The following is a 25,382-nucleotide window of genomic DNA, read 5'->3' on the forward strand; positions in this document are numbered from 1 at the left end:
TAGTAAAATAGGGTTGTATTTTTTGACTCAAGTCCTGTATTTCACTATTCCAAAGGAATACTAGCAACTGCCAATACTAATAAAAGCCGGAGCTACCCTTACCTGTAAACTCCTCTTCCAGTCCTAGTTGATTGATCAGTCAGAAAGGTATCATACTGTCCCCAGGAGATCTTGTTTTCCAAACAATTCAGACTGGCTTTCATTCCTTTGTCTCTGCCACATTTGTTTGGCTGTATAGCTTGTTGGTGGGCTCTTTCTTACAATAAAATAAAACAAAACAAAACAAAACAAAATAAAATAAAATAAAATAATAGCAGGCTATATATTCCTTTGCTATTGTTTTGTAAGCACTGTTATATGTAGGTGGGTTCTTGAGGATGAGGAAGTTTTTGTGTAAAAGTAGTTAGATTGCTTTCTTCAGAAGCACTTTGATATTGCCAATTAGTAGCTGTGAGGAAGTTTATCTTCAAGAGGCCTTGGCACAAACAGTTGGAATTTATAATTATATCCTTCAAAGCCTCATAATGGGTAATACTAATTTGTGAGAACTCATACGGTGAATGAAACAAACCTCCTCCTAGCCTCTTTGTCTCTGAATGATTACTGAATAGAGCAGATATTTCAGATACCATATCTGAGACAATTTCAGGGTAAGAGAGGTTGCACAGACAACTTAGTACTTCCTCTGTTTATAATTTTCAACTACTTAATACTTAAAGTTTTTAATACTTAATACTACTTAATACTTAAAGTTTTTTCACACTGGAACAGGCTGCCCAGGGAGGTTGTGGAGTCTCCTTCTCTGCAGATATTCAAGGCCCATCTGGACGCCTACGTGGGCAGCCTGCTCTAAGGAACCTGCTTTGGCAGGGGGGTTGGACCTGATGATCTTTCGAGGTCCCTTCCAACCCCTTCAATTCTGTGATTCTGTGAAAGTTTTAAGATCCCACTGTCAAGAAAGAGGGTGGCATAGTACTTTAGTGGACAGTAATATATTTTCAAATGAATATGCAAATGTTCATATTTATCATTTCTGAGAGTTTTGGCATTAAATATTTGTGAATACCCAGATTCCAAGATATCATTTTCCTTTTACACAGTTTCATATTTAGTAAGCTAAGATTACGTTTGATTGTTTGTTGTTTGTTTTGTTTTGTTTTAAGGACTATGTTCTTAAATCACATACATTTAGAAATCTTGGCTCCACAAAGCAAAATAACTGTAGAATGTTAACATGAGGTAGTACGGTATGTTATTAGAGATTTAGCAGTTATTTACAATTGTTTGCCTGTTTGAAAACCACCGATGTTCACAAAAACTCCAAATAAGATAATTTTTTACAACTTCTTGTTTGGAAAAGCTGTTCATAAATTAGAAGGAATTTGGTAATGTTTGAAGTTCTGGCAGGACAGATGTTTGTCAAACTGAATACAGTTTTCACGATGGATTTTGTTGGGGCCCTGGAATTTGCATACTGAAAAGGTACATATAGTACCTAAATGTAAGGCCGTAGACAGTAATGTTAAGTACATGGAAGTAACCTTGCCAAAAACAGGTCAGGTCCCGTAGCTAAAAAGTACGGACAGCTGCTGGTTTCATTACAAACATAGAAAAATCCTTTACAAATATAGAAAAGCCCTAGGGTAAAAACAAAGGTCACTGAGTGACAGAGGTCATATCCTGTCTCTGGCAGTGTCCAAAAGCAGAAGATTAAAGACAAATATATCAGTAGAGCAAATATATCATGATTTGTTTCTTTCAGCAACCTTGCAGTCTCCAACAATTGCAACTCACAGACGTTCTGATCCCAAGGGGTTTGGGGCTTAATAACCTTTAGCATTAATGGAGGAATAACTGCTCTTTGGTGAACTTGCTTAGCAACTCCTTACAATTTCATGTCAACGTCAGCATCTGCAACCTTTTGCTGGCAAGGGTTTTTGCAGCTTTGCTGAATACTGGCTGATGAAACACTTCCTTCTGCCACCTGCTAGCCTCTTGACTCCCCATGACTCCCCACCTTCTGTTAGTAACTGGAGCTGTGGCAGGTAACCACTGTTCACTCTTCACATCACTTAGGACTCCACAGATCTTTTAAAGAATACTCCAGCCCTCAGCAACTTACCTTTTCACTTGCAGAAGGGTGGCTAAACAGCTCCAGTTGTAAACACAACCCAGTTCCACTGGTTTGGGCCTTTCTGTCTTACTTTGGAGTACGCAACCTGGCAGAGCAATGTGTGCATCTGGCCCTGTGAGCTGCATTTCTTTGTGAGTTTCTGCTTTCCTTAGAGGTAATTTGGTGCAAAGCACGGTCTACCAACAAAAGTAGGATTTGACTTATGACAAAATAGAAGCCTGTTTTAATTATTCATGAATTTAATTCACTTGTTTGTAGCTTGGAGGCAAACTAATGCTTCACACATAGGAGAAATAATACTAAAATGTTTTAGAACTAGTTCTGGTACTAAAAAGGACTTATATTTTGAGGTTGTTAGAATAGTTCTTTTGTAAAAAGTGAAACCAGATGGTCTCATACTTCTCTTTACATTTAGAATTGCCTTAAGAGTTCTCAGGCCTGTATATTCCCCCTTCTTCATTCCACTTTATTAATTTTCTATTTATTTGAGAACAATGCTAAAACGTTTTCTCCTGATAACTTACTTGTGTATAGCCATATCAATTATTTATCCATGTAAAAATATTAAGGATAATTGAAGACTGATATTTTCTACATGTAGAAAGACCTTTGGCTTACTTCTATGATCATCAATCTGAAATATTCCAGCCCCAAGATCAGGGCTTGTAACAATTATTCAAGTGAAACTGAAACTTTAATAGAATTTTTATTAAAAAAAAAAAAAAAAGTCTTTACTGTATAATGCATTCACAGTCTTGCACCAAGAAACATGTTCCCATTACATAGAGGTTAGGAACCTGATTTATTTTATAGGCAGCATGCAGCACTTAAAATAATTCTGTCAAAAAAGGACTAAGATCATAGAACCGTGTTGTGGTTAGAAGGGACCTCTGGAGCTCAGAACAGGGTCAGCTTCGATCAGGTTGCTTATTTCTTTGTCCAGTCAAGTCTTGAATATCTCCAAGAATCCCTGAACAAGGTGAAATCTGCATTCCTCAAGACTAATGTAGTAATGCTATTACTTGTCTCGTGATGCTATTTGTCTTGTTCAATTCTCTCAGGAACTTAAGGTCACCTCTGCAGGAGTTGCAATTGACCTTCACATTTCTGACACGTTCCTTACTCCCCAAGACCCTGGTTGAAGCACTGTTACTCTATTAACCTATGGCATGAGATTTACATGCTGTGTTACAGAACAGTAATTCTATTCTTTTGTATTGCTAAGATGTCCACTTTACACTTTCAGTGAAGTGAGCCTTAGCATGCTTTCTGTGTGGATATAAAACCACATGGACATTAAAGAGGTCTTGAGATTATACTTAGCTGTGTAGAGAAAGATACTCTAAGAGTTTGGAGCACTATATGCTCTTATAGTTAGCCAGGTAGAAATATATCCACCATTATTTTTTTAGCCAAGGCAGCACATATGGGGCATTCCCTCTTGAAAATTGTGAGCTTTAGTCATAAATGTTATAGTCCCTTTAAGGAGGACTTAAATACCGTAAAGTAGATTATTGCAAAAGGTTTGGTTCCCATGCATTTAAATGTATGAGTTTTAAATGATTTGCAGTCAACTCAAAGGCAGTCAGTTACTTTTTCGTGGGGCTCTCTAGACAGCTAGTTGTTCTGAATTGTCAGTGAACCAACAAGCATAGGGCTCAGAGTAACTGAATAGCAAGTTATTAGTCAAAACATCTCTTAAGTTTTGAAATGCACATGATTAATGATGTCTTTTCAATTTATTGTACATTCATTTGAGCTAATTAAAAGCAATTAAATGTCAGGATTTTAAAACAGGAAACAATCATATTTATGCTAAAACATTCTTAATCATCTCATTTTTCTCTTTTAATTATTGCATTTAAAATTATTTTTATGCATTCCAGAAATTAATTCTGATTTGTCATTACACAAATTCGTATTGTTTTTATTAGAACAGAAAAATATTGAGTATTGAGTTTAAATGTTTCCATTCAGGTTTTCACAGGATTTGTTTAGAACTACAGCATCCAAAAGTTCAGTGAAGTGAGGATGTTTGAGATTCAGCAAGCTTTGTCCCCGTTTCTCCCACTTGTCAATTTGATAGGACAACAAAAGCATATTTGTGGGATTTCAAACTATTATCAGAGTGTGTAGTCTGTTGAAAATTTAATTGTGGGCTCCCTGGGTTCCATAGCAGAACTCCCTCTAGCATCAGACTTCCACTCAGGCTGTTCCAGTGCTGTGGAAGAGTTTTAAAGTGGAAGTGCCAGAACTATCTCTCTCAAAATAAATAAATAAACAAGAACTGCTGTAAATACTTCAGAATCTGCCCCAAATTAGATTCTGTTCTAGGAGAAGTGAAAATCTGAAGATATCATCTACAACCTCTATCATTCTTTGGGGCTTATGTCATTTAGTAGGAGCAAAATAGCTACATTTCCTATATCTTGTTTAAAAAGTTTCCTAGCTTTCAGGGCAACAGCAAAATTGGGAAGCAATAAAAAACTCCAGCAAAAGAGTTCTTTATTTTGTAAGTATCTCTGAATAAAGGCTTATTATAGTCCTCATTGATTTAACACTGTGTGACACTGAACAAAACCTACATTATTCATACATTTTTTACCATTTTTGGTTTAAAATCCAGCATTCAAAGAATAATTAATGTCAGGCAGTTGCCTGTGCAAGCCTACACTCTACAGTAAATAATACGTTCTAATTAGCACTGATGTGGACTGGAGACTGAATATCTGATTAACATGCATAGCAGTAGTTGAGGTTAAACATCATGAACTGCATAAAGCCATACATTGTGTAACCTGCTTTCTCTCAATATTCCATAATTGTGTCCAGACACAGTCCATGTATTGTGCTGACATTTGCATGGCTACCTCCCAAAGGCCCCATAATTCTGCAAAGAACATGCCAAGTCAGACATAATGTTTACTTCTTCATTAAAGCTAGCAGAAATGCTGTGTGGCCCAGCAAGCTTCTCAGGTCCAGTCATTGGAAACCTCATGCAGGCAAGCCAAACAGGGTGCCTGTGCAACAGAGGGACCTCGTCATGTACCTGGAGCAGTTAAGGTCTAGGGACTTCTGTGACTCAAAGCAGAGTTTTCACAACACCAGTAGTACTGGTTGCATAGTCAGATTACAGTGGAAATGTAGTGCCATCTACGGTAGGTCACGTTGCCCAGAATTCTAAATAAAAATGCAACTTCTGTTGTGTTGTGTTGTGTTGTTTTGTTTTGTTTTCTAAGACGCATTCATGTCAAAGCACAGACTCCATTTCTTTCAGTAAATTGTTGGACTTGACTCTTAAAAGGAAACATGGAATTGTCCTTTGTCTTTCCTCTTACAATCCCTTGACCGATCTATTCAAGAACACATTTGGTAATTCTTTTTTTCCCAGTTTCAGAAATTGGTGCTAGTTTTCAAAGATGTTAAGACTTGCAGTGCATATGTGTATGTCTAAAAAACTGTCTTTTTCTTTTGCCTTTGGACTTTCAATCAGCTGTTGCAGGTTATTCCTCTTCACTGCCAAAACCCATGACTCTAATGTCTTGTGGTAGTTATTGGATTTGTGGGCCCCTTGAAAGAGGGGTATTCTGGGAGACTAAAACACCAGGCAAATTTCAAAATTTAAGGCTGCATTCATTTATTTTCAGCTACTAAGCAATCAATATGTCAATAACCAAGAGCCGAGCACTGATCTGCTCTTACTCAAGCCTTAGGTATATGATACAATGATATTCATGATGCATTGTTAGCCCTGATGGCTGCACACTTCATGGAGGTCAGTCTCAGAGACCGAACTGTACGTGACAGCATTTCGCGACAGGAGGCCAAAACTGTCTTCTCCAAGCTGCGTTGTGTATCTCTGGTGTTTGTGTATGTTTTTTCATGGGTCAAAACCTGTCAGGTCCAAAGGATTATTTCCAAAGGATATGTCAGAAATAATCTGTTCTCCCTCGTTCAGTTGGGTGGTACCTCTTGAATGGTGGTTTATTCTGTTATCTTCAGGCTGGTGTTGTGTGTTTGTAGACCAGTTGCCAGTCATCTCTGTCATCTGTGCATAGCTGCAGGCCAGGTGCTGCTATCTTAGCTGTACTATTTTTATGAGTGCCAAGAAAACAGTTATTACGATTTGGATTAGAATTAAACCTTATGTTATCAGTACTAAATATATTTTCAAAGTAGCTAAACGATAGGCACAATAGGTAGTATAATCCAGTAAAAAGATGCACAAATTTCTGAAGCAAAAAATAATTTTATCATGAGCTATTATTAAACACAAAAAATGCAACTAAAATGCAAACCAATGTCTCATTATTTTTTTATTTTTCACTGTACTTCAGTCAATTTTTAATGACTGGTTTTAAGGAGAGATTCAGCTCATAGTGTTACTTTAATGAACTGTAAACAGGATCCAGATTCACAAATGCAAATAGGTACCTAAATTCCTTGGGAATCTGGCTGATTTGTTGGCAGACATTACAAAAGCAGCATATGCCAATCAATTTCACTGAGTTTCCCATCATTATCTGTGGTTATTTGAAGTACATATGCATGCTACCTGCCAGTAGCCAAGCCATTGCAACTAGTTATACCTATGTTGAATGTAAAAAAAGTATTAAACATTATTGCCAACAATTATGTTCAGAGCTGTAATATTGATAAAAATGCCAATTCAGTATCTAGTCAAAATGCCTTTTGATATTGTGAGTATTTATAATTTAATTTATGTGAAGAATTGCATATGATTTGATTACATGTAATGAATGAAAATGGAAAATGGAAAATTTGTATAATTTTCAATGTAAGAAAGCTACATATTACATAGGTTAACTGCATAAATTACACCATTTACACTAGGAACACTCCAACAGAAGACAAACAAACAAACCTATAAACAAAAGATACAAATAAACCTTTATTTTCTTCCCCACTTCTTGGGCATATCTAATCACAGTACCGGTAGCAGTGTGGGAGAATAAAAATGTAAGTTTTAAAGAGTGCTAGAGTCTTGGCCACAGGTCACTGGGTAATGTGAATTCCAGGTATAATAGGTTTGCAGCAATTTATAAAATCTGAAATTTGACCTCATCGCTGAGGTACAGTAAAAAGTAGAATGGTTGTGAAATGAGGGAACTGCATGTCACTGAGAGCAGGTGTATTGTAGCCTCTAAAGGTAATGCCACACTCACAGCTCATCCCGTGGAGACTGTTGTTGATGGACTAGCAGACTGCCATACACCTACATCTGAATTTGTCAAAATAAATAGAAGTTGTCTTTGAATATCCTGATTTCTAGCTGTTTCATTGTGTCTTAAGTGTTCTGCCATCTCCCTTTTAAATGCTGTTTTCTTGCTGCTGACCCAAACTGGCCAAAGGGGTATTCCATACCATCTGACGTCATGCTGAACAAAATATAGGGGTGGCTAGCCGGGGTGGAGGGGGGGGCCGGCTGCTCGGGGATAGGCTGGACATCGGTCAATGGGTGGTGAGCAATTGCATTGTGCATCACTTATTTCGTACACATTATTACTATTAATATTATTATTATTATTATTATTATTATTATTATTATTATTATTATTATTATTGTTATTCTTTTCCCTGTCTTAATAAACTGTCTTTATCTCAACTCACAGACTTCACTTTCCCGTTTCTCTCCCCCATCCCGGAGAGGGAGTGGGGAGGGTGAGCGAATGGCTGTGTGGTGTTTGGCTGCCAGCCGGGCTAAACCACAACACTTGTATAGAATTTTTAAGGCAAACTATGAAATATAGTATAAAGTTTTACCTTCTTAGTTAACTGTGTAGTTTCTGTGGGAAGATTGTAGAACTATGCTTTACTTCTCCAGATGAGAAAAAAGTGGAAGAACTCATTTTAGACTCCTACTTGAGCTCAAGCAGAGACGGAATACTTGCTTTTTTTAAGCATGCAATTTAAATTAAATGTCCCTATTACTGCAAACAAGCTTGTTGAGAAAAAGTACGGTGGATGTAGGAGAATTCCCTGAACAGTTCTTGGTTGTAATAAATGTGCAGTATGCCCTCCAGCTCTGCTGGGCTTCAACACAGGACACCAAGTACAAGCATAGTCCCTTTGGCGCTTAACGGAGTAACTCCATTCTGCACAAGATAAATATCAGATTCCCTTTTTCACTAGGTGAAAATGATCACTAATCAGCTCAAATGTGGTTGCATGGATTTTACCAGTGCTACAGCTTTAAATGGCAATAATGAAAGAAAATAAATATTTGATTTAACCATTCAGTGTAGCGTGATGATGGTGACTATGTGTGTTTGCCAGAAAATGCAATGAGTTCAGTTAAGGTTTGTGACACTTTAGAAAGGAGGATGAGTCATCCACTTGTGTATCATTGCTAAAGCTTCTGTTGAGTCTTAAAAAATAAGTCTGGTTAAAAGCAGTGCTACCTCAGATGCACTAAGATTTTACATTTTGGATTTGGCAACCAAAATATGTTTGCTCTTGAGGATGACTTTTCACTGGTAAAGACTGGATACATCATTTCATTACTTATTTTGTTGTCACTTGTATGTCACTTTGCAGAGGTGGGAACATAATTGCATGCATACTTGCAAAAGGAAGCTCATTGCTGTCAAATTACTCGATTCCATGAAGCTAGCTGCACTTTCAAAAGAAGAGCCCCTATCCTTGACTCTGAATTTATTACTCATTCTTCAAACCATGTAGGAACTTGCTGAGTGTATGTTCGTACCTGCTTCCAGAAGATTTCTTTTCATCCCATTGCTAGTCATCCAGGCCTCAATGACCTTGAACAGCAATACACTAGAAAATAATAAATGCTTCAGTGATGTTAGCTGGCTAAATTAAACTGATGAAAAAATATAGCTGCCAGATTTGTTTTGTATATCCCTGTAAGCTTTGTGTTGTTTAGAAGAAAAGCAGTGTAAGTAAGTCAGTATTGCACACTCAAAGCTTACCAAACAGAAACTAAGTGTAATAATTACAGGGTGAATTAGCATAGATGGTATTGTATGTAGTGAGCATCAGGTTAATATTTTTTGAAACTGGTTAGTCTTTGTTCCATTCATTTAAGCTTTGGCAATTCTCTCACCATTTTTTTTCCCCCAGCTGATGGGAAATTTGAAATACAATTCTTTTTTTTTTTTAATGCTTATGTTAATATGTCTGATTTCTGTTCTGGTTAGTAGCAGAGCTGAAAAGCTATCACAAAACACTTTGAAATCCAAAATAATAATAGATTCACAGAATCATAGAACAGTTTGGGTTGGAAGGGACCTTAAAGACCATCCAGTTCCAACCCCACTGCCATGGGCAGGGACACCTCTCACCAGAGCAAGTTGCCCAAAGCCCCATCCAGCCTGGCCTTGAGCACTTCCAGGGATGGGGCATGCACAGCTTCTCTGGGCAACCTGTTCCAGTGCCTTACCACCCACACTGTGAAGAATTTCTTCCTTATATATCATCTGTGAACTGCTTTTGTAATTTTTTCACCTGATTTGTATCTTAGACAAAGCTACACTGGAATTGTGACAGCAGCCTTTCATGAAGCAAATACTTTTCCATTGATCCTGCCACAGAGGCAATAATCTTACTTGTTTCAGATTTTAAAGGGACATACATACATCATATATCTAATAATGAGCTTTTGTTTATTTCTGTGTTAACAGTTATCTGAAAAATTGAAAACCTGCCGCATTCAGGTTCAGGTATCCAGCGCTAATAATGCCATCTCTGTCAGCTTAGAAGTGGCCCATCAAACGTTGCCTAAAAAAAATTGTTCGTGCTTTAATTTGCATGTTTGTGGTCTGCACATAGTGAGCAATGACAACATATTTTATAAAACATTTTCTTCTATGGGAATAGTTAACCTTTTGAAAAATGATATTAAAAATCACTGAAATTATTTCTTTTGATTTTAGTGATTAACATGATGAATAACTTTTTGAAAGATTATATATTGTAGCCCTATTAAAAGCTACTGTTTATGTCATTATAGGATATTTTTCCTGCTGTAATTACAAACTGTATAAGTAGATTTTATTATGTTGTTTGAAACGGAACTTCAGTTTTTTTCATAATATCATGCCATCACAATTAATATCTGTTTTTAATCTAATTTCATTCTTATGAAAAATACAATATACTGAATCAGGAAAAAATAATCTGGTTAGTGATGTGGTTCATTTCAAAATCTCATTTTGAAATGGCATTAATAGATAAGATAGAATATCTAATTAAAGTGAATTGAATTTGTACTGAATAAACCTCATAAAGAAATTTTGTATGAAAATAAGAGAGAGAACAATTTTGGCTTTGATTTTTAAAATGCCACATGTTTAATTAATAAATAAGGATTCCCTTTGCTTTTAGAGCAGAGAAAATAATTCAGTTTCGTGAATTTCAGTGTTCCTGGGGATAGGGAACATTGAAACGTAACTTTAGGAAGTTCTGTTACACATGGTGAATCTTCCAGTATTTTAATTATCACATAATTAATCTTACAGCAGAATTCATCAAAAGAAAGGTAAATTAGAAGATTTTTTGCAAAGAAAATATTTTAGAATGTTGGGTCTCTGCAGGTCTTATGTTCTGGCTTCAGAAGTGTATGATAAACTGTACTGAGGAGATAATATAGATTATCTGTAGAGCCTATGCAATAACTGGAGGCACTGGTGAGGCTGCTCTCCATCTGTCAATGAACCCTTCTACTTTATTGACATCAACCTTTTCCACGCCTCTCTATCCTCCTTTGGTAAGCTCTATGCCTTTGGATTGTGCAGAACTCCAAAGTGGTTGCCATCTGTCTGAAAAAACAGATGAGGTGTGATTTACTTGATAAATGGATAAATGATAAATTTATTTGCTTTTTCTTTAGTTTGCAGTTAATGTAGAGACAAACAAGTTCCTGAGTGCTATGAAAATGAGTGATTAGCTATACTAACATAATTATGTCTGTCTTTATGTCCGTATTTCTCTATTCTGGATATGCGTGGTCCCTGCAATCAGATTTTCTGATGTATCTCAAAATGAAAATAACAGAAAATTCTTCAGAAATTTAAGGGTGCGTGAGTGTCCTTCTCTGAAAGGACACTACAAAAGTACAGTGACTCCTTGTGTTGAGGGGAAAATACTCTTTTACAAGAGCTGAAGTGACAGATGGGTCTGGTGGCATCACCTGAACATCATGGTCTGGGTATGAAACCAGCTTCTACGCCAGGAGCACGTACCCTGTCCCACAACCACAAATGTTCTTCACAGGATTAGTAACACCTGCCTCTACATCCCTGTTTAAGGGGAGAGTTGGGTTTTCTTGGCTTGCTGCAGGCATTGTGCTAGTTACCTTTTTGAAAGGGATAGTAATTCTAGGTTCATCACCTTTGAGAAGAGTGACATCTTGAGAGAAGGGCTTTCCACCTTCCTCTCAGCCGGTCAGCAGTATGGAACTTTATAAAACCAGGTTTGTCAGTTAATCCTCTGTGCAGTTTCTTGAAAGCTGAAGTTAGACTGTAAAAAAAGGCATCTTCAACAAAAGCTTGGAGCTGTGACCATACAGGAACAAACTTCTTTTGCAATGTTTGACTTAAAACTGGCTGGTGCTGAGTTTCAGCTGTGGAAGAACAAAGGCCTCCATTTTCCAGCAGGAGAGAAGGATGATGAAGGGAGAAATGACAGCTTGAGCTGTTCAAGTTATTGCTCTCCGCTTCCCATGAGTCTGTAAAACCGTGGCCTAATTAAACTGTGCCCAGTGCATCGTCCTTCCCTCCTGACAGGGACAATATCTTCTGATGCTGTAATAGTAATCCAGCATCAATGAAAGGAAATGTCAGTCGGTTTCCTGGAACTTCCCAACAGAACTGAACAAACCATAAACGAATGTGTCTGGGAAAGAAATTCAATCTTTAATATATTTAGCTGAGCAAGAGCAAGTATTAATAATCCTTCTTTTATTAAAACTGACTTGAAAGATCTGTTGAGATTAGCTCAATAGCTTTTCTTTATTGTTTCACAGAGTGAGGCATCAAATATTTTGACTTCAAGAAAAGGCTGATTCTTGAAAGTCTTACAAAGGGTAGCATCTGTAAGCCAGTCAAGATTTTCTTTCTTTCCTTCTGACATCCGTTCAGCAAAATTTACAGGTTTACAAACTAAACTTGGGAGAAGCACTTGAAAAAGTTATTTGAAGCTTTGTGGCCTATGTCCTTCTGCCTTTCTGGCTAGCATCGCATCTTCTCATTTTTGTAGTAATCAGCACCCTGAGGTCACAGCCAAACTGCAGGGCACCTCTGGCTCTTTTCTTCTGCAGCCCAGCATGCTAGCGGCACCGCTGGAGTGTGCTGCAGCACCTTCCAACCACTGCTGCCTGGTTTTCTTGCCCCTCCCAGAGGCACAGATAATGTCCCAAGCTAAGGTCTCAGTTATTTAACTGTCCCAGGAGTCTGAAGGACTTCTGCATTTGCTATTTTTATTGTAACCCTATTTTTCCTGCTAAAGCCTAATATAACCTTACATCTTCTATTGTCATGCCTAACTTTGAATTCTATGTCTTTACTGTGTCATTTTCTGCTTTAAGTTATTCACCCTCGACCTCTTATTTGTTGATACTTTCTGTTGCTAAATTTCCCAGATGAAACAATAATAATAAGCCAGTAATACTGTCAAATGCACAAGCAATAGCTTCCAACTTGTATTATGTAAGAATACCCTTACAGTCTAGTCTGTCCTCATACAAAATGTGTAATCTAAATGCATACTTGTCTGAAGAGGAAAATGGAAAGTCTAAGATCTCTTCCTCAGCCAAGTTTTAAACCTCTGTAGTTTTTTCTGAAAAAAATAAGTATACATGATATGTTATTCTGATAAAACAGGAAAAAAAAAAGCATGTGAAAGAACCTTAAATATTAGCAGTATTACAATCTTCTGTTACCATGTATGTTGCTGGAGTTGTTATTATGTACTCATTGGTTTAAAATCTGACTGTTTGAGACTCTCAGGAAGTAAAAATACATTTCTACCCTTACAGCTTGTGAGAGAAAATTAAAGTTATGACTTGTTCTTAGTCTCCTTCCCATCTCTTCCTTCCCCTTTCCTTCCTTCCCCCTCCCATCCTATCCTTTCTCCTCTCCTATTCCTCTCCCTTTTCCTCTATTTTCCTTTGGTATAGAATTTGTCTGTGCTAATTTTGTCTAAAAATAATGTCTGCTAATAGTTTAAACAAATCTCAGAATTTTTGGAGCTTCAACTTGTAATTTTTGAGCACTGAGTAATAAGAGAGACAATGTTCATGAACAGATGTCTTTGTACCCTCTCTGGGCAGGATATTTTTCAATTATTTGGTATTCTTTTCACAATTACTAGCTTGCATGTAGCTCTGAACAGAGAGCTTTTCATGGAATACCATATTCTCATGTAATAATTCCTGTAATATTAGCTTCTTCCATAATGCATGTGATGAATGAGCTGATTAAATCATTTTTATTATATTTATTTGTTAAATTTACATGGGGAGAATGAGACCCGATAGTGTTGCGTCTTTGGAAAGAAGAACACAAGAATACATTGCCACAAGAATGTGACAATGAAATTAGATAGCAGTGAGATGAATAGGATGGAACTTGATGTTTTAAGATTTCTAAATATATTCACAACCAAAAATTTTCAGCTATATTTATGTATTGACGCTTGCAGTCTGTTTCCTGATTTGCTTGTTTCTCTCTTTTCCTTCTGCTTTCGTCTTTTTCAATAATATTCTTTGGATTGGTTCAGTTCTTGTCTGAGTTTGGAAAATAACTAGTACATTTTCTGTATTATTTGAGTCTAATTAATGCTGAGAGCTGAGAGCATTCTAGACTATGTGCATGTGTTGAGTTACTGCATGGAGTACTCCAAGTACACTTCATTCCCTTATGACATCTGGGGGAAGACACTGCTGCAGGTGGCCATGTTTTCCTGAGACTTTAATTGTACCTTACCCTGTAGTTCTATGGTTAAGGCTTGTTTAGTTTGCCACGTTAACAGAGTTTTTTGCTTCATGAGATGCAACGACTGTATATTGAGAATTCTAATCAGAACTCTCCCTTGTCTTTATTGAAGTTGGAACTTTAATTTCATCCATAATAAAACAGGAATCTTATCTTCCCTTCTGTAACTCATTTTTTTGTGATTTTCTTTTAAAATAAATCCCTTGGATTTCATTCAGGTCGCCTTATGTTATGTAAAGATCAGCAATTGCTGCCAACAGCCATATTGGCTAAACCAAGAGAATCATCTGTTTTGACCTTTATTTAACACAAAGGCAGTAGGTTAAATAATACGTAAAACACGGCTGTGTATTTAAAACCCTAGAGTCTTTCTAGTCATAAAGAGTTTAATAAACTCCTCTTAGATTTTTTTGTTTGTTTGTTAGTCTTACTTCTGGAAAGACTTTACTATTTTTTCCACTTAAACAAACAAACAAACAAACCGTTTTAAAACAGTTTTACAGTTATTCCCTCTTTTTCTTTATTCTGTTTCCTGTTTCTCATTGTTCTTTTCATTCCTACCTCCAAACCCCCAAGTCCCTCCATTAATTGTTGGTCTCCCTGAAATATGCAAGTACAGAAGAGAGAGATGATAAGTAATTTACTGATCTACACAACTAATATTATAGACTGTTTATATATTGATTTAAACCATGCAATCATCTCTAGTTTCAAATTCCTGCCAGTCAAGCTTTGGGAAAATGAGTACCACACTGAAAAATGTCTCCTTGAACCCTACGAGCGGTAGCTACAGATCTTCCTCTGTCCTGTACTCTCTCTCCTTTCCCCCATCTCTTCTATCATTGATGTGTCTAGGGGGGGGAACTAAGTATGATCCAGCATTCCACCATACAACAGTTTTGTTCATTAAGAAAAAAAAAAGAAAAAAAAAAAGGAAAAAGAAAAATAAAGGTTTTTAGATATGTTTCTAATACAGGAAGAGTTACAAATCAACATGCATGAACACAGCACAGGAGATTTTCTGAACATTTTCATTTCTCTGTAGGTAAAGGGAGGTAGCTGTAAGTCACAACCTTAAAAAAAAAAAAAAAGCTTTAAACAAGGCTATTTTCAGGAATTTATAATGCAAGACTAGGCACTTGTTTTGACAAGCCATGGCATATATAAAGACCTGTGGCTAGCTATGTTTGTTTGTGAAGTTACATACAACTTAAAACACACTTTTCAATGACCTTGAAAACACAATGGATTTATTTGATGCACCTTTGAGCCCTTTGTTTCTGAAGACTTACTGCAATGTCGATCCATTGAAGACATTCAATCTATTGAGAAAGCAGACTTAATTACCGTATTGCCAGAAAAATAGGAGCCTTCTTTAGGGTAAGGGTAAGATGTGTGGCAGCTGCATAGGGCATCTTAAGGTATTTTTAGTTGCTGATTAATAGAAGGTGTACTTCCAAGACCCTCAAAAATCAATGGTAACTTTTGTTTTAAGGTTTACTTGTAATACATTTGTAATGAAAATGTCCTGCTGTAGCTGCTACTATGCTATGTCTTTATTTCCTTTTTGAAAGCTTTACAAAAAACAAACCAAACCAAACAAAAACAAAACAAACAAACAAAAAATACAACCAAACAAAACATTATTTTGTAAAGTAGAATTTTCAGCTGCCCTAGATGGATTTCAACCTAAACTTTATGGATAGCATAAATGCTACAAAATGGAAGACAGACAGACACACAGCAGTTACGAAGGCTAGTTCTATTTTTCCCTTATGATACAAAGCAATATAATTATATTCTGTTACCAAAATGTCATTGTGCTCATATTCCCAGAATGATTCAGTAACATTATGGGCATGACTCTTCCAGAGTGTTACAGAAGGGTCTATTGATCACTCAAACTTTCTAAAAAATGTTAAAATGTTCCCTTAGAAGTGCATACATCTTGTGTTTCCCCTCTGCGAAAACAACTTCTATTCTGCAAGACTAGGACACAAAGTAAAGTCTCTCCAATTTAGTCAAATGTCAGCCATTTAAAATTTGTGTTCTATAGAGAAAGCACTATATAACTTCAGGAATACTGTGCCTGACTTGACTTGTATATTGGCATATAATTGAAAACATTTTACAAAAGCTATTTATCATAGCAAATGCTGAATCTTATTAGTTAAACAGATAGAATTCAAAAGGTCAAGCAAGGCTAGTAAAGCATATGTGAATTTATGCAGTACTAGATTTCAAATATTTTAGGTAGTCAAATGGCAGCACATGTATTGAGCAGAAATTAGCTCTTAGAATGAGTAGAGCAGGGTGTGAAAGCTGTGCTAGAAAACCAGGATCCCCACTGCTGTAGAAAATATTTGATATTTTGGATTTGTTTGTTCCATGAAGCAGAAACGAGATGTTACCAAAAAATGAAAGGACTGAAAGGAGCTGCTACCTCAGAACAGCAGTAACAGTGAGAGAAAAAGGGAAAGAGTTATGCCAGCGTAGCCAATGGTTTGTGCTGTATGTATAAATATCGACCAAGGAAAAAAAAATGAATCTGGTATTGGAAAGTGTCCTTAATTCTATCCTCTGTTTAAGAAACTTTCTGAAGGAATTGATATTTTCTGACAAAATAATACGTTTCTTACAAAAATACCAGCTAGCGCTAATGAGTGTTACAGTGAGTACCAGAACAACTCTGCTAACAGGAAAGGCAATGTTTTCCGTGTAATATGGATTGCCAATTGTACATTGCTTTGTGGTAACAGTGGAAGATATGCAATGTAGTTCAGCATGGTGTCAATTCTAACAAATTAAAATAGGGAAGCTTCCTTTCAAATCAGTCAAAGCATCCGTGAAACTTCACAAATTAAAAATAACGTGGCCATGTAAATCTACTTGACACTCTACAAAATAATCAATATTTTTTATTGTGGTTCTCCATAGCTGTCATGCATACAAAAATATGTGAAAATTTATAGTGCACATAAAGTTACACAGTGACTGAACTATACAAAATTATGCTTCTATATTCTTACAATTTAATGTATTAGCCAAAATACCAGCTCACAAGCTTGGCTTAATGACAAAGGGAGTGAATAATCTTTTACCATCATCACATGGAGGAAAATCTCATGTATCTCCTCTCTTCTTTAGCTGATGCTATGTAGAAAATTTGAAATGTGTTTTAGCCAGTAATAAAGCCCTGGTTCAGTACAATTGCAAGTATGTCCTATCAACATAGATATATTTGTTAGATCCTCAGTAGAATAAGCCTATGACTTATCTTTTCTTGTGCAATTCCAAGTTTGTTTCTGCCATGTGAAACAGAGACAATTAGGCACATCAACTTGGTACATCTTTCAGGGTTTTAGCATATTATTTTTCATATTTTTTTCCTGAAGTGCCCCTTAATTGACAAGACCAGTTTGTGTTCAAGCTTCATTAATATTTAGTTCTGACTTAATTGTTTGAATAATGGTGTATGCAAGTTACTGGATCTGCAACACTTTTTCACAAATAGACTGGAACAGAACAGAATAGTTGAGCTGAAAGGGATCTTCAAAGACCATCAAGCCCAACTGCCTGACTGCTTCAGGGCTTACCTGAAGTTAAAACACATTATTGAGGGCATTATCCAAATACCTCTTGATCACTGACAGGCACGGGGCATGAACCACCTCTCTAGGCAGCCTGTTCCAGTGCTTCACCACCCTGATGGTAAAGAAATTTTTCCAGATGTTCAGCCTTAACCTCCCCTGGTACAGCTTTGTGTCATTCTCACACATCCTGTCTTCAGCTTCTGGGGAACAGAGGATGGTGCCTCCCTCTCTGCTTCCCCTCCTCAGGAAGTTGTGGAAAGCAATGGGGTCACCTCTTGGCCTCCTCTTCCTCAGACTAGACAACACAAGTGTCCTCAGCCTCCTCCCTCAGGATGTGCCTTCCAATCCTGTTACCAGCTTTGTTGCCCTCCTCTGGACACTTTCAAGTACCTTAATGTTCTTTTTATATTGTGGAGTCCACAACTGCACACGGTATGCCAGGTGAAGCCGCACCAATGCTAAATGCAGTGGGAGAATCACACCTTTTGGCCAGCAGGCTATGCTGTGCTTAATCCACTGCAAAATGTGATTTGCCTCTTGGCTGCCAGGGCACACTGCTGGCTCATATACAGCCTATGATATCAACAGTTTAATTTTAAGAGGGAATGAAGGATACATTCCTTACTTTAAGGAAAGTACCTAAGAGACACCAATCTGTCTTACTCAAAAGAACTCTATTAAAAATGGATGTATGTGAAAGAATCCTATGAATTTAGTTGTAAGATATGTTCTTCCTTTACTTTGTGCCATACTTCTTATCTTTATTATTTAATTGGATTTGCACACTGTTTTTACACAAACAGAATAAACCAGTTTGCATGTCAGTGGCTTTTATAGCTTTCTGGTTAGAATTCCATATTTTAGCTATGATGATTCTTCCTTGTTTTTGCTTTGAACTAAATGAAGTCATTGTTTGATTTCAGTTTGGAAGACGTCACATTGAAGATCTTTTTAACGATTTTCGAGATGGACGAAGACTTCTGGAGCTCCTGGAATGTCTTACAGGACAGAAACTTGTATGTATACATTAACATTATTACTGTATATTGAAGACACAATGTAGTAACAGTTGCATGTTATCAATTAATATCCCCCATTAATAAAGGCCTATGGAAACAGTGTTATTTAGGAGTCTGAACATCTTCGATTTTCATTTGAAACTGAGGAAACACTACAGCTGTACCCTATATTAGACAGGAATCCTTTGCTGGGGTTGTATGTAAAATGAAAATGCTTGACTTTGTTGTGTGCATATTTATAAGCATGGTAAAGTGAAAAAAGGCTGAGACATGGTTCATTTAGATATTTGGGGCTTTAGCTGTAATTCAGAAATTATGTATCAGTAGACATTTGTATCAAATAGAACAAAATGTAATGTGTAGAATTAGAATATTTTGCTAAACTTCATACTCATTGTCTATATATGTTGGAGTTACACACTTCTAAAAAGACAGAACAGCTTGCTCTTATAAACCTGGAAATTCTAAACACACCAGACACAGTGACATAGTTCTGAATATCCTCTCTTGTGTTCCTGCTTGGGCTTTGTAAGCTTGGGATCTTTCTTTGAAACTTTCTCATAAAAGAGTAATGAAACAGGCTGAGAGTTTGAGAATCAAAGTCCAGAGAGGCTATACTTGTAAATAAATATTAAACAATCTGATACTTATCTGTTAGGTTGTCATAGTAACATTCCTGAATTGTGCTATGGAGCAGAAGACCAATCATAACCTAAACAATCTGATTTTATATATATTTCAATGACTCATTCACTGAAAAATGTCAAGATACGAAACTAGCTTCCAGCTGTGGATCCAGTTTGTTTTATAGCTGCCTTTACTTCATATCAGGAAGGTGCATATACGCAGTGTATTATAATACCCTCACTGACATTGTCATAAACTTATGAAATGTGAAACTAGGAGTGTAATATAAAATTCGGATTATATATAGTGTATTTAATTTCTGATTCTGAGCAGTCAATTTACTTTATTTGCAGGCAAAAGAAAAGGGCTCCACAAGAGTTCATGCTCTGAACAATGTCAACAAAGCGCTGCAGGTTTTGCGGAGAAATAACGTAAGTAATCAGTTGGTCAGGGTCAGAGCAGCATGCTTGATGCTTTCTAAGTGCAGGGTCAAACTCTCAACTATAGTATCCAATTGCTCGAGTCAAGGCAGTTTTGTTAATGTGACTTGGATACTTAGAGGTTCAGCACCAGGACGGAATGTATTTCAAAAAGTACAATCTGCTACCAGCAAGTGTTTGAATAATATAGCGATAATGAATTCTATTTGAAGACTGATCAAGATGCACAATTTTATGGTAATGCATGGTGTTTAATATACATTTTAAAAGGTTAATTACAAGAAGTCATCCATAGCTGGTTAGGAGGTGCTACCAAAAAAAAAAAATAAAAAAAATCAACTCACAAAGCTCTGACAATTATGAAGTACATTTTTTTTTTTTTCTACAAGAAATATTTTTGCTAAATTTTCATTGATGTCTGTTCTGTAGGATTCATAACATTAAGGAAATGACTCACATCAAAACCACTTTACATTCTACTTTGTCAAGATTGACTTTTCAGGCCAGAATCTTGTGTATCATTTTAAAGTAAATATCTTCCTTATGCTAGCATTCTAATGGACCCATAACTTCTGCATGCATTTACAGTGGCCAGCTAATTATACTATATCTCCTCCTCAAGAATAAATTCAAATAAACTGTAACATCCGCTTAAACTTAACAGTAAGATTTGATGGAACAGTGACAATGTATTCTGTGCTGCATATGATATTGGATTTCTTGATAGCTGCAGTAGGTCACTAAACATGCTTGAGTTCAGCTGCTGAACAAAGTCATCGATTTTATAAATCTAAGGTAATGCTTATCCATCTAAAGATTTGTGCATAAATGAAAGTGACCTTTTAAGGCTGGCACAAAGACCTCTAGCTTGATTTTTTAAAGAGAATTTTATGTAAATAAATAGAAGGCAAAGCTTCTAATTCTTCACAATGTGCAATATTTGACATTGTTGAAAAAATCGGTGATACATTATTTCTCAGAATGCAAAAAGGGTTTTATTGAATATGTTCTGTATGGTTACAAAATTTCATAGTAAATGCTTTGAAAAGTATTTACTCACTAAATATTAGCTAAATCCATTAATGTGCTTTTCATTCAGTTTCCAGAACAATCCCTTTCAAATGAAAACAGAGCACATTCTGATTGAATAATATAGAAGAAAAAACATTATTTTAAATACAGGCCGTTCAGTGGCCATTGTATTCGTATATTGAAGATATTGTAAGCTGTGCACAATATTGTTGATCAGCTCAGTATAAAGCTAAAAGATCTGCTTCTGAAATAGTTTCCTCAAGCTTCGAAATCATCTCAAGAGTGTTTTCTGAGGGACTTCAGGAATGCAAAAATCAATGTTTCTAAGGCTATTTAAAGCCTGTGACTAATGGTGGTGTTTGCCATCCTTGCTCTGAGGTTGTGCAGTCATCTGGATCCATTTTACAGATTTTTTTCCTTTTTTTTTTCCTTTTTTTTTTTTCTTCTCCTGTGGAAAGGTGGTAGTGTTCGGGCAGGGGATTGCTCTCATATGAACTCAGACAAAGCTGAAGCAGACTGAGAAATGTTCCTCTGTTTCAGTAAAATGGATGTAGTCTCTTTTTACCCAGGCTTCCATTTCCAGAAACAGACAGAGTATTTGGCCTGTAGAACATGAAGGATCACTTGCTATATAGACTGTGGTTGGTTATGTAGGATATGAAGTCCAAGTTCCACTTGGGAAGTGTTCCAAAACACTGTTGACTAGAATGAATAGCAAATCATGTATTCTTTTAGTAAAAACAATCAAAAACAAACAAACAAAACCACCACCCACACCCCCTCCAAAAAAAAAAAAAAAAAAAAGATAAAGTTTTAAAGAAAAGTTTTAGAGTTTTTGACAAAATACCTGCTTCATATGTGGTTGGTAAAAATGACCTATCCATGAATGTACCTAAATTTTAAAACAGAAAAGGCTCGTTTTGGGTATGCAAAACCTTCATTCATCATACAGATGTAACTTCAAATAGCTTCAGATGTGCAATAGAGCTATGCAGACTATGGTTTGTAAAGGAATGTGGTACTGTGCCATACAAATATTAGTTCTGACTATGAAAAACAGTGAGGATACAAATTTCAGAATCGTAGTTTCCATGCAGAAGTGTGGGTCTTGTATTGTCTTGCACTCACAGCTCTGAATTTGGCATTCTTAGATAGCATAAAACGTGGGGGAGGGTGAAGGATCATTTCACACATGGAGGAAAGAATATTCCAGGGTGACAAATGCTGGTGCATTATCCATTTACAAATGCATATTATAATTATGGAAAAAAACATTGCTAAACTAATACGGAAGAAGACTTGTTTAGATCACAGTCATGGGTTTCTCTATACTCCAAAATACATCCTGCCTTGCTTTCTGCATTGTAGAATTTTAAAAAGGAAAAATAAGTTCTATTTTAATCTAAATATGTAGAATAGTACCTTGGTTGTGTAGGTTCTTACAAAGTCTAGATATGTGTGTTGCTTTCAGCAAAGTATGTAATGTAAGGTAGTGTGGAGCATAATGCAGGAGCTTTTCTATGTCATCCTTTAGTTTTGTGATTTGCATTTGTAGAACCTTAATATAATGGTTATAAAATGATTATTAACTATTTATTTTAATTGTATGTTTTCACATCATGTTATATCTGGAACTCCACATCATTGCTTGCTTTTTGCCCACACATTAACTGTGCCACTCATAAAACATGAGCTAGATGTTTACGAAACAGAAGAAAAATGAGATTTTTATCCTAGCCTGGCCATACCTCTCCCTCACCCCCCCAAAAAAGTTAAATACCAAATGTATTAAAATGACACCAACCTCTTATGCTTGCTATTAATCTAATTCAAATAATTTTATTTCTTTAATAGGTTGATCTTGTAAATATTGGGAGCTCAGACATTGTGGATGGAAATCATAAGCTGACCCTTGGTTTGATCTGGAATATAATTCTCCACTGGCAGGTGAGTGGCACCGCTGCATGCTCTCCATGAAATTGCTTTATTCCGCTCACCTTTTTTCCATTACCCAGCCACAACCTACAAAGTAAATGCTGACATTGTAAGCAATATAAGGTCCTAAATCAGAAAGTTTTATGACAGTCTGTTTACATATTATCTAGGATATTAAGAATCTTAAGAAGATAAAGTAGGTTTTAGAACATTAGCAGCAGCTGTTTAGACTGTAATTTCACAGCCAGACATTGCAAGAGAATGTATAATAGTTATTGTAAGAGAAATGAACAGACAAACCTGATGTGGATATATAGCTTTCATAGTCACTTTTCCTTTCAGAAACTTGGAATGTGACTTATGTTTTAATTAAATAATCATATTCCAAGAATTATATTTAAAACACTAAAAAGCTGCTATTCTAACAATTAATTGAAGCAGCTATGGCTCATTTAGCTTCTTTTCTCTTTAGAGAGAAAGGAGGGATTATCATATATATCTTGTAAAAACCAACATGCTAGGTATGGACACTTAAGCAAATAAATTCTAAGTAGTAAAATAAAAATTCAAAAAAATTAGCATCTAGATGCTTTGAGTCTGTGTGTTTGTATGAGTCTGAACTAACAGTCTGTCTGCTCAAGCTGGTTCAGTTCCCCAAGCAATGATCTAAAAGTTTTTCTTAGCATTCCAAGAAAAGATGGTGGGAAACAGAACCTAAAGGACTTTATTTTGAAAACTAAACACTCATATCAAAAATCACATGTGCATAATTCACTGAAGTAGAGAACAATTCATTTCTAATTTTACACGATATGTTTTAGTGAAAGCAACGGAGAAAAGCTGCAAATTGTTAAATCACTTCCATCTCTGTCTCACATCCCAATATTCTTAGTTTAATTGCATAACACTGTTCTAAATTACTTACTAAGAGCAGATGGAATATGAAACCTAGCTGTGCAACTTCTACCAATTATCCTTGAATCACTGTGCTTTAATTTATATGAATTATGGACGGAAATGAGTAGTCATGTTCAAATTCATATTATGATTTTGTTGTGTTTTAACCCTAGCAGGCAGCTAAGTGCCACACAGCCGCTCGCTCACTGTCCCCAGGTGGGATGGGAGAGAGAATCAGAAAGGGAAAAGTGCAAGAACTCATGGGTTGAGATAGACAGTTTAATAGGTAAAGCAAAAGCCATGCATGCAAGCAAAGCAGTGCAAGGAATTCATTCGCTACTTCCCATCAGCAGGTAGGTGTTCAGCCACGTCCAGGAAAGCAGGGCTCATCATGCGTGACAGTTCCTTGTGAAGAGAAATGCCATCACTCTGAACATCCCCATCTTCCTCCATCTTTCCCCCAGCTTTTATTGCTGAGCATAATGCCACATGGTATGGACTACGCCTTTGTGGTCAGTCTGGGTCAGCTGTCCTGGCAGTGTCCCCTCCCAGCTCCTTGTGTACCCCCAGCCTCCTCGCTGGCAGGGCAGCACAAGAAGCAGAAAAATCCTTGGCTCTGTGTAAGTGTTGCTCTGCAACAACTGAAAACTTCTGTAAGCTATCACCATTTCAGCAAAAATCCAAAATATAGCATCATATAAGCCTCTACAAAGAAAATTAACTCTATCCCAGCCAAAACCAGGACAGATTTATTCATATTTTTTTTCCTGAAGCAAAGTGTTAAAGATATGCTTTAGTATTAGCTGTGTACTTCCTTTTTTTTTTTTTTTTTGCCTTTTCCTAGCATTCCCTAAGGCATACTTGCCACATACACAAAAGACGTGTTCTCTGGGATGGTCTGGTGAGGTTTTTCATGACAGGCATATACACTTAGGATACATGCACTTGCTTGCAGTACATAGCTATTTCACTTCAAGCTTGATCATGAGCCTAGTGATAACTGCGATGGCAGCTATGATGGTACCCATGACATCAGCTGAACAACCCGTGTATAAGAAGTCAAGGGACCATATTAACAAGGCAGAGATTAATAATGTGACACTTCCTTGCAAATTTGTACCGATTCAGACCATGTTCATTTTATACTTTAAGTGTTTCATGTTGATCTATTTATGGATTACTGAAGGGAAGAGACCTGCATGTTCTGGAGGTTTTTTTTTTTTTTTTTTTTATAAATAGATTTCTAATTTGGACAGAATTCAATTTCAGTTTCTATTCTAAAGAGTAGCTAAAGCCATGTTTTGCAAGAAGACATTATTATATAATAATCCTGTTGCTGTTGAATAATGATTAACTAAAAATCATATAAAACCAGATTTGTACATAGGTTTTTCTCTTTTTAAACAAAACTCAGGAGATGTTGGTTTGCTGCCTTTTTTCCTTAAAAGACTGGAACAGTTCAAAGTGAATCTGCTTATTTTCAGCACTGTGAAGAAAATCTTTGTTCTTTTCCAGTATTTCTTTCAAGTTTTGAAGTGATTTGCATGATCTAGAATATGTTCATGATTGTTCTGCCCTGTTTATAGATTGGCACTACATTATACCTTCACATTGCTTCTGGAGAAACAAGGCTATAAGTTACTTAAGAAAGGGTTGCTTCTTCTTCTTGGCACCATTTTCCCTGTCACAGATTGTTCATGGCACTAAGCAGCTACAAATATGACAAGCTG

At 36.4% G+C, this 25,382-nt stretch overlaps 1 protein-coding gene across 13 annotated transcripts in view; it reads left to right on the forward strand.

Annotated features, from left to right (window-relative positions):
* Nucleotides 1–25,382, forward strand: part of DMD (dystrophin) — a 1,063,969-nt gene that overhangs the window by 180,205 nt on the left and 858,382 nt on the right. For all 13 annotated transcript variants that reach the window (XM_040530986.1, XM_040530983.1, XM_040530994.1 and 10 more), the window contains exons 3-5: nucleotides 18,626–18,718; nucleotides 19,702–19,779; nucleotides 22,675–22,767. In XM_040530986.1, coding sequence (XP_040386920.1) covers nucleotides 18,626–18,718; nucleotides 19,702–19,779; nucleotides 22,675–22,767 — 264 coding nt within the window. The remainder of the gene's footprint in view (nucleotides 1–18,625; nucleotides 18,719–19,701; nucleotides 19,780–22,674; nucleotides 22,768–25,382) is intronic.

This window comes from Cygnus olor, chromosome 1 (genome assembly GCF_009769625.2).
Source record: "Cygnus olor isolate bCygOlo1 chromosome 1, bCygOlo1.pri.v2, whole genome shotgun sequence".
Taxonomy (NCBI): domain Eukaryota; kingdom Metazoa; phylum Chordata; class Aves; order Anseriformes; family Anatidae; genus Cygnus; species Cygnus olor.